General features: G+C 45.3%; 1 protein-coding gene across 2 annotated transcripts in view; it reads right to left on the reverse strand.

The window, feature by feature from the left end:
* Positions 1-9,935, reverse strand: part of alg5 (ALG5 dolichyl-phosphate beta-glucosyltransferase) — a 74,757-nt gene extending 64,822 nt beyond the window's left edge. The window contains exons 1-2 of one of the 2 annotated variants that reach the window (XM_070892355.1): positions 9,780-9,857; positions 379-541 (exon numbers count right to left, since the gene is read on the reverse strand). Coding sequence is in view for 1 of the 2 variants with exons in the window: in XM_070892354.1 (XP_070748455.1) it covers positions 9,780-9,845 (66 nt within the window). In the remaining variant the exon portion in view is untranslated. Of the gene's footprint in view, positions 1-378; positions 542-9,779 lie in introns of both variants that reach the window. The other variant, XM_070892354.1, reaches the window with a different exon arrangement.
* Between the last annotated feature and the right edge of the window lie 245 nt (positions 9,936-10,180).

Here is a 10,180-nt window from a genome sequence, read left to right on the forward strand (position 1 = left end):
TTTTTCCCATGGTAGCTGGTGATTATTCCGCCATTCATACCCCATCTAGACTCATCTTTTGTTTCCTAAATTGTGCTATTACCATCTCATTTTTGCCCACCATCCCTGTTGTCTCTTAAATCACTCCTGCCTTCCACCCTATCACAGACCTTCCCTTTTATTCTGTTTCTCTCCACAGATGCTACCTGACCCGCTGAGATTTCCAGCATTTTCTGTTTTTATTTATCTTAAGGTAGTTGGATTACAAAGCAAGAAGGTTATGCTTCAGTCGTATAAAGCTTTGGTCAGACCCCATCGAGAGTACAGCATTTAGTTTTGGGCACCTCAGGAAGAACCTTTGAGGGGGTGCAGTGCAGATTCACCAGAATGAACACAGACCTTAGAGCAGTGGTGGGCAAAATACTGCCCGCGGGCGATATCCGGCCCGCCAAGTCATTCGATCCGGCTTGCTGGACGGGTCAGAAATAGAACTCCAGCCAGAGCTCGAGCTGCACATTCGTCTATCCACTTTCACTTCTCATGGGTCAGAGACAGACCCGAACTGCAGCCAAGGAAAAACCATAGTAATACTTCATCCAAATTAACAATTCACAAAAGCAATTCTCCCTGTCCCGATCTTAAAAGCATCCGTTATGTGATTCTGAGCCCCAATGGTGGACATTCGTACCCAGAATGCACTGTGTACTCGAATATGCCCTATCCAATTTAGAGTGGAGTCATGGCTGCTCATCTCCACAACTCTTTTACCAAAAAAAGTGACCGGTGCTGTATCTTTCCTCTCCCGGTATCCAGAGTACAACAGCAGGGGAGTTCTCATCTGGCACCAATTGGGATGGCAATAGCAATCTTTGCAGAGGGGCAGAAGGATGACTGAGGTAGGGAATTGATGCTGATACAGGCTCTAAAGAGGGTACAGTTCTATTTCACAGCACTGATTTAGAGAGACCAGAAGATACCATAACATTTTCAACTTTTATCTTTGATTCGTTTCTAAGCAGTATCGAATACATGTTGCGTATGCAAGATAGCATCTGACTACTATCTGAATTTATGTTTACGTAATGTTCTCTCTCATTTTTTTTTACGTTCGCTCCCTTTTCATTTGCATGCCCGGCCGGACACCATGCCGCAATGCGCAGCACTGTGCAGTATCTCTGCCAGTGGCAGGAGCTGGGGAGCGGCCTACGCAGGACTGCGGATTGTTGCGTGACCATGCAGCCACGCGACTTAGGGGAACATTGGTGGGTGGCCCTCAACAGATCAACAAAACTTGTTAAATGGCCCTCCAACCCAAATAATTACCCACCCCTGCCTTAGAGGATTAAATCATGCATAAACCTGGCTTGCATTCCCTTGACTATAGAAGATGGAGGGGGATTCAATAGGGTAGATAGAGAAATTATTTCCTCTATGGGGAATGAGGGGACATAATAAAATTAGAGCTAGGCGAGTTAGGATGGAAATCGGGAATCACTTTTTTCTACATAAAAGATAGTAGGAAGGCACTCTCTCCGCCCCCCTCCTCACCCCCTCCCAAAAAGGCTGTGGATGCCAGGACAATTGGAGCTTTCAAGTTTGAGATAGACAGATTTTTGTTGGGTAAGGGTATCAAGAGATATGAAGCTAAATGGAGCAGAGATACAGATCAGCCATAATCTAATTGAATGACTGAGCAGGCTCGAAGGACTGGATGGCCTACTTCTGTTCCTATGTACATAAATGGAGAGGCAGAGGGGTTTACAGAAGGAATTCCGGATAGAGAGATTTAAGTAGCTAAAGGCAGAATTACCAAAAGTGGAATTAAAGGAGGGGGAATGCACAAGGGGCTATAGACAGAAGGGGTAATTTCTGGATGGGGTAGAGGGGGAGGGGATGGATTTATGTAGAACTAGGGGAGATTACAGAGATAGGTAGGTGCGAGGCCACAAGGAATTTAAGAACAAGGATGAGAATTTTTAATTTAAGGTGTTGGGGTGTGGGAGCCAATATAGGCCAACAAGGACAGGGTTGATGTGAGCGGGACTTGGTACAGGATATGACATTGGTAGCAGAATTTTAAATGTGAAGTTTATGACGGATGGGAGACCGGCCAGGAGAGCACTGGAGTAGTCAAATCTGGAAACAGCAAAGGCATGGATGAGGGTTTCAGTAGCAGATGGACTCAAACATGGACCATGTACAGTAAACACCTCAAGTCGCTGGAGAAATACCACCAACGATGTCTCCGCAAGATTCTACAAATCACCTGGGAGGACAGACGCACCAACGTTATCATCCTCGTCTAGGCCAACATCCCCAGCATTGAAGTACTGACCACACTTGATCAGCTCTGCTGGGCAGGCCAAATTGTTCACATGCCAAACACGAGACCCCCAAAGCAAGCTCTTTACTCTGAACTCCTTCACGGCAAAGGAGCCGATGGAGGGCAGCGGAAACATTACAAGGACACCCTCAAAGTCTCCCTGATAAAGTTCAACATCCCCACCGACACCTGGGAGTCCCTGGCCAAAGACCACCCTAAGGAAATGCATCCGGGAGGGTGCTGAGCACCTCGAGTCTCGTCGTCAAGAGCATGCAGAAATCAAGCACAGGCAGCGGAAAGAGCATGTGGCAAACCAGTCCCACCCACTCCTTCCATCAACGACTGTCTGTCCCACCTGTGACAGAGACTGTGGTTCTCGTATTAGATTGTACAGCCACCTAAGAACTCATGCTAAGAGTGGAAGTAAGTCTTCCTCGATTCTGAGGGACTGCCTATGATAAGAACATAAGAATTAGGAACAGGAGTAGGCCATCTAGCCCCTCGAGCCTGCTCCGCCACTCAACAAGATCATGGCTGTTCTGACCATGGACTCAGCTCCACTTACCCGCCCGCTCCCCATAACCCTTAATTCCCTTATTGGTTAAAAATCTATCTATCTGTGACTTGAATACATTCAATGAGCTAGCCTCAACTGCTTCCTTGGGCAGAGAATTCCACAGATTCACAAACCTCTGGGAGAAGAAATTCCTTCTCAACTCGGTTTTAAATTGGCTCCCCCGTATTTTGAGGCTGTGCCCCCTAGTTCTAGTCTCCCCGACCAGTGGAAACAACCTCTCTGCTTCTATCTTGTCTAACCCTTTCATTATTTTAAATGTTTCGATAAGATCACCCCTCATCCTTCTGAACTCCAACGAGTAAAGACCCAGTCTGCTCAATCTATCATCATAAGGTAACCCCCTCATCTCCGGAATCAGCCTAGTGAATCGTCTCTGTACCCCCTCCAAAGCTAGTATATCCTTCCTTAAGTAAGGTGACCAAAACTGCACGCAGTACTCCAGGTAGGGCCTCACCAATACCGTGTACAGTTTCAGCAGGACCACCCTGCTTTTGTACTCCATCCCTCTCGCAATGAAGGCCAACATTCCATTCGCCTTCCTGATTACCTGCTGCACCTGCAAACTAACTAGCTGTTTCTGTAGTGTAGCTGTTATCACATTCGTCTCACACATGAAAGGTCCCCAGTTCGAGACTGGATAGAAACATCCCATTTTATAGGGGGCACTTGGAAAAAAAATTGAACTCTGTGCCAAAAAAAAAAAATGGCATTGTAAATGTTGGTGTTTCCCCCAGATCGGGGGGCACGGTTTAATGTTTTTTTTCCGTTAACTCCCTAAAAGAGTTTCATGCACAAGGACCCCCAGGTCCCTCTGCACCGCAGCATGTTGTAATTTCTCCCCATTCAAATAATATTCCCTTTTACTGTTTTTTTTCCCCCCAAGGTGGATGACCTCACACTTTCCGACATTGTATTCCATCTGCTAAACCTTAGCCCATTCGCTTAACCTATCTAAATCTCTTTGCAGCCTTTGTGTCCTCTACACAACCCGCTTTCCCACTAATCTTTGTGTCATCTGCAAATTTTGTTACAGTACACTCTGTCCCCTCTTCCAGGTCATCTATGTATATTGTAAACAGTTGTGGTCCCAGCACCGATCCCTGTGGCACACCACTAATCACTGATTTCCAACCCGAAAAGGACCCATTTATCCCGACTCTCTGCTTTCTGTTAGCCAGCCAATTCTCTTTCCATGCTAATACATTTCCTCTGACTCCGCGTACCTTTATCTTCTGCAGTAACCTTTTGTGTGGCACCTTATCGAATGCCTTTTGAAAATCTAAATACACCATATCCATCGGTACACCTCTATCCACCATGCTTGTTATATCCTCAAAGAATTCCAGTAATTTAGTTAAACATGATTTCCCCTTCATGAATCCATGCTGCGTCTGCTTGATTGCACTATTCCTATCTAGATGTCACGCTGTTTCTTCCTTAATGATAGCTTCAAGCATTTTCCCCACTACAGATGTTAAACTAACCGGCCTTTTGTTACCTGCCTTTTGTCTGCCCCCTTTTTTAAACAGAGGCGTTACATTAGCTGCTTTCCAATCTGCTGGTACCTCCCCAGAGTCCAGAGAATTTTGGTAGATTATAACGAATGCATCTGCTATAACTTCCGCCATTTCTTTTAATACCCTGGGATGCATTTCATCAGGACCAGGGGACTTGTCTACCTCGAGTCCCATTAGCCTGTCCAGCACTACCCCCCCTAATGATAGTGATTGTCTCAAGGTCCTCCCTTCCCACATTCCTGTGACCAGTAATTTTTGGCATGGTTTTTGTGTCTTCCACTGTGAAGACCGAAGCAAAATAATTGTTTAAGGTCTCAGCCATCTCCACATTTCCCATTATTAAATCCCCCTTCTCATCTTGTAAGAGACCAACATTTACTTTAGTCACTCTTTTCCGTTTTATATATCGGTAAAAGCTTTTACTATCCGTTTTTATGTTTTGCGCAAGTTTACCTTTGTAATCTATCTTTCCTTTCTTTATTGCTTTCTTAATCATTCTTTGCTGTCGTTTAAAATTTTCCCAATCTTTTATTTTCCCACTAACCTTGGCCACCTTATACGCATTGGTTTTTAATTTGATACTCTCCTTTATTTCTTTGGTTATCCATGGCTGGTTATCCCTTCTCTTACCGCCCTTCTTTTTCACCGGAATATATTTTTGTTGAGCACTATGAAAGAGCTCCTTAAAAGTCCTCCACTGTTCCTCAATTGTGCCACCGTTTAGTCTGTGTTTCCAGTCTACTTTAGCCAACTCTGCCCTCATCCCATTATAGTCCCCTTTGTTTAAGCATATAGTACGCTCGTTTGAGACACTACTTTCTCACCCTCAATCTGTATTACAAATTCAACCATACTGTGATCACTCATTCCGAGAGGATCTTTTACTAGGAGATCGTTTATTATTCCTGTCTCATTATACAGGACCAGATCTAAGATAGCTTGCTCCCTTGTAGGTTCTGTAACATATTGTTCTAAGAAACAATCCCGTATGCATTCTATGAATTCCTCCTCCAGGCTAACCCGTGCGATTTGATTTGACCAATCGATATGTAGGTTAAAATCCCCCATGATTACTGCCGTTCCTTTTTCACATGCCTCCACTATTCCTTTGATTATTGCCCGCCCCACCGTGATATTATTTGGGGGCCTATAAACTACACCCACCAGTGACTTTTTCCCCTTACTATCTCTAATCTCCACTCACAATGATTCAACATTTTGTTCATTAGAGCCAATATCGTCTCTCAGAACTGCCCTGATATCATCCTTTATTAACAGAGCTACCCCACCTCCTTTCCCTTCTTGTCTATCTTTCCGAATCGTCAGATACCCCTGTATGTTTAAATCCCAGTCTTGGCCACCCTGCAACCACGTTTCTGTAATGGCCACCAAATCATACCCATTTGTAATGATTTGTGCTGTCAACTGAGGATGAAAGTTTCAGTAGCAGATGGGCTAAGGTTGGGGCAAAGTTTGGTATTGAAATAGAGGCAGTATTTGTGAAGGAAAATATGGGGTTGGAAGCTCAGCTTGAAGTTGAAGAGACCACTCAGGTTGCCAAGTCTTATTCAGCTTGGTGGGGAAATGCAGTCAGTAGCAAGGGTTTATAATATGAACTTAAATAAGAACATAAGAAATAGGAACAAGAGACGGCCAAACGGCCCCTCGAGCCTGCTCCGCCACTCAATAAGATCATGGCTGATCTGATCATAGACTCAGCTCCACTTCCCTGCCCGCTTCCCATAACCCCTTATCGTTTAAGAAACTATCTTTTTCTGCCTTAAATTTATTCAATGTCCCAGCTTCCACAGCTCTCTGAGGCAGCGAATTCCACAGATTTACAACCCTCAGAACAAATTCCTCCTCATCTCTGTTTTAAATGGGCGGCCCCTTATTCTAAGATCATGCCCTCTAGTTCTAGTCTCCCCCGTCAGTGGAAACATCCTCCCTGCATCCTCCTTGTCAAGCCCCCTCATAATCTTATACGTTTTGATAAGATCATCTCTCATTCTTCTGAATTCCAATGTTTAGAGGCCCAACTTACTCAACCTTTCCTCATAAGTCAACTCCATCATCCCCAGAATCAACCTAGTGAACCTTCTCTGAACTGCCTCTAATGCAAGTATATCCTTTCAAAAATATGGAAACCAAAACTGCACGCAGTATTCCAGGTGTGGCCTCACCAATACCTTATATAGCTGCAGCAAGACTTCCCTGTTTTAATACTCCATCCCTTTTGCAATAAAGGCCAAGATACCATTGGCCTTCCTGATCACTTGCTGTACCTGCATACTATCCTTTTGTGTTTCATGCACAAGTACCCCCAGGTCCCGCTGTACTGCGGCACTTTGCAATCTTTCGCCATTTAAATAATAACTTGCTCTTTGATTTTTTTTCTGCCAAAGTGCATGACCTCACACTTTCCAACATTATCCTCCATCTGCCAAATTTCTGCCCACTCACTCAGCCTATCTATGTCCCTTTTGCAGATTTTGTGTGTCCTCCTCACACATTGCTTTTCCTCCCATCTTTGTATCGTCAGAAAACTTGGCTACGTTACACTCGGTTCCTTCTTCCAAGTCGTTAATATAGATTGTAAATAGTTGGGGTCCCAGCACTGATCCCTGCAGCACCCCACTAGTTACTGGTTGCCAACCAGAGAATGAACCATTTATCCCGATTCTCTGTTCTCTGTTAGTTAGCCAATCCTCTATCCATGCTAATATATTACCCCCAACCCCGTGAACCTTTATCTTGTGCAGTAAACTTTTATGTGGCACCTTGTCAAATGCCTTCTGGAAGTCCAAATGATGGCTTCAATCTTCTCAGACTTGAGCATAAAAACCTCGGCTGATATCCAAGGCTGTACTGAGGGAGTGCTGCACTGCCGGAGGTGTTGTTAAACCGAGGCCCCGTCTGCCCTCTCAGGTGGACGTAAAAGATCAGGTGGCACTATTTTAAAGGAGAGGAGTTATCCCTAGTGACCTGGCCAATATTAATCCCGCAATCAACATCACTAAAAACAAATTATCTGGTCATTAACACATTGCTGTTTGTGGGAGCTTGCTGTGCACAAAGTAGCTGCCACGTTTCCTACATTACAACAATGACTATAATTCAAAAGTACTCCATTGACTTATGTGCTTTGGGACATCCCGAGATCGTGAAAGACGCTTTTAAAATGCAAGTCTGTCTTTCATTTTCAATGCTTAGTTTGAGGAAGTGATGGCTCATGCCTGATTGGACAAGTCACCTGATAGCACAGAGGCAGTGAAGGTTCAAGACAAGTGGTGAAAAGGTTAAATTGGATGTTAACATACACATGGGAGCTGCAATTTTCTCCCTTTTTTACATTTAGATCTGTGTGTACCATTCAGTGGCAAAAGCTCAGCTGAAATGCTCCCAGATTTCCACTGCTGTCATTTTTGAAACAAGTCATTTGGATGTGCATGAACTTGCTCCAAGGTGCAACTTTCCATGGTTAGCCAGGGAGAAGCACCCTGCCTCTCATCAACAATAACTTTTGTTTACACAATGAAAGAGGCAGTGTCTGGGGAAACAGTGCATGGACTGCCATCCAATCTCTCGGTGACACCACACATGAAATTATCTGGTCATTGGAAAGACTTGCATTTCTGTAGCATTTTTCATGATCAATTAACTTCCTAAAGCACTTTACAGCCAATTAAAAAAAAATGTAGTCACTGTTGTAATGTGGGCAACACATCAGCCAATTTGCACAGAGCAAGCTCCCACAAACAGCAATGTGATAATGACCAGATAATTTGTTTTTGTTATGTTGATTGAGGGATAAATATTGGCCAGGATACCAGGAATAACTCCCCTGCTCGACTTCGAAATAGTGTCATGGGATGTTTTACATCCATCCGAGAGAGCAGATGGGGTCTCAGAAATCGTGTTTGACAAATTTGCTGGAATTCTTTGAGGATGTAACAGGCAGGGTGAATAAAGGAGAACCAGTGGATGTGATGTATTTGGATTTCCAGAAGGCATTCGATAAGGTGCCACATAAAAGGATACTGCACGATAAAAGTACACAGGGTTCGGGGTAATATGGATAGAGGATTGGCTAACGAACAGAAAACAGAGTCATTTTCCAGTTTGCAAACAGTAACTAATGGGTTGTCGCAGGGATCGATGCTGGGGCCTCAACTATTTACAATCTATATTAATGGCTTGGATGAAGGGACAGAATGTAATGCAGCCAAGTTTGCTGATGATACAAGGATGGGTGGGAAAGCAAACCGTAAAGAGGATATAAAAAATCTGCAAAGGGATATAGACAGGCTATGTGAGTGGACAAAAATTTGGCAGATGGAGTGCAATGTGGAAAAATGTGAGGTTATCCACTTTGGCAGGAAAAAAAAAGAAAAGCAAATTATAATTTAAATGGAGTACAGAGGAATCTGGGGGTCCTTGTGCATGAAGCACAAAAAGTGAGTATGCAGGTACAGCAAGTAATCAGGAAGGCAAATGGAATGGGGGATAGAGTATAAAAACAAAGAAATCCTGCTACAACTGTACAGGGTATTGGTGAGACCACACCTAGAGTACTGCGTACAGTTTTAGTCTCCGTATTTAAGGATATACTTGCATTGGAAGCTGTTTAGAGAACATTCACTAGGTTGATTCTGGAGATGAGGGGGTTGACATGAAGATAGGTTGAGTAGTTTGGGCCTATACACTCATTGGAGTTCAAATGAAAGGTGATCTTATTGAGAGGGGGCTCAACAAGGTGGATGCAGAGAGGATACTTCCACTCATAGGGGGCATAGTCTCAGGATAAGGGGCCACCCATTTAAAACTGAGATGAGGAGGAATTTCTTCTCTACGAGGGTTGTAAATCTGTGGCATTCTCTGCCCCAGAGAGCCGTGTAGGCTGGGTCATTGAATATATTTAATAGACAGATTTTTAAGCGGGCAGGGAAGGGGAACTGAGTCCATGATCAGATCAGCCATGGTCTTATTAAATGGGAGAGCAGGCTCGAAGTGCCAGGTGACCTACTCTTGCTGCTACTTCTTATGTTAATGTCTCGTCCGAAAGACGGCACCTCTGACAGTGCAGCGCTCCCTCAGCACTGCACTGGAGTGTCAGCCTAGATTTTTGTGCTTAAGTTTCTAGAGTGGGACTTGAACCCACAACCTCCTGAATCAGAGGTGACAGTGCTACCCGCTGAGCCACAGGCTGACACATGGCTATTGAACCCCACTGAAACAAGAGTCATGAATTCGATGGGTCAAGAGATGATCACCTGAACACAGCTCACATCTCCCCGGATTGGGGACATTAAAAAGTTTGCAAAAGTGGAATGGGCCGTTTATTTGCAAGACCTGCAGCAAAAATGGCAGAGACACAACTCACCAGGAGCAGGGCTGTGAGGGCGAGAGCCGCCAGGATCTGCAGCACTTTGAATAGCTCTGGCTCCATGATCCGACCCGCCAGACCCTGCACATTCGGCACCGTGGCAACCGCACCAGCCTATGGGAACGGTACAGCGAGGCGGAAACGTTCCGGGAACCAGAGACCAGGGTCCGAGCCGGGGCAAGAGCGCCGCCCCCGGACCCACAGTGTGGGTGGACTGCGACAGCGCCGCCCTGGTGCTCGGGAACCGACACTGCAGCGCCGCCCTGGTAGCTCGGGAGCCGATACTGCAGCGCCGCCCTGGTGCTCGGGAACCGACACTGCAGCGCCGCCCTGGTGCTCGGGAGCCGATACTGCAGCGCCGCCCTGGTGCTCGGGAACCGACACTGCAGCGCCGCCCT

Source organism: Pristiophorus japonicus, chromosome 10 (genome assembly GCF_044704955.1).
Source record: "Pristiophorus japonicus isolate sPriJap1 chromosome 10, sPriJap1.hap1, whole genome shotgun sequence".
In the NCBI taxonomy this organism is placed as follows: Eukaryota; Metazoa; Chordata; class Chondrichthyes; family Pristiophoridae; genus Pristiophorus; species Pristiophorus japonicus.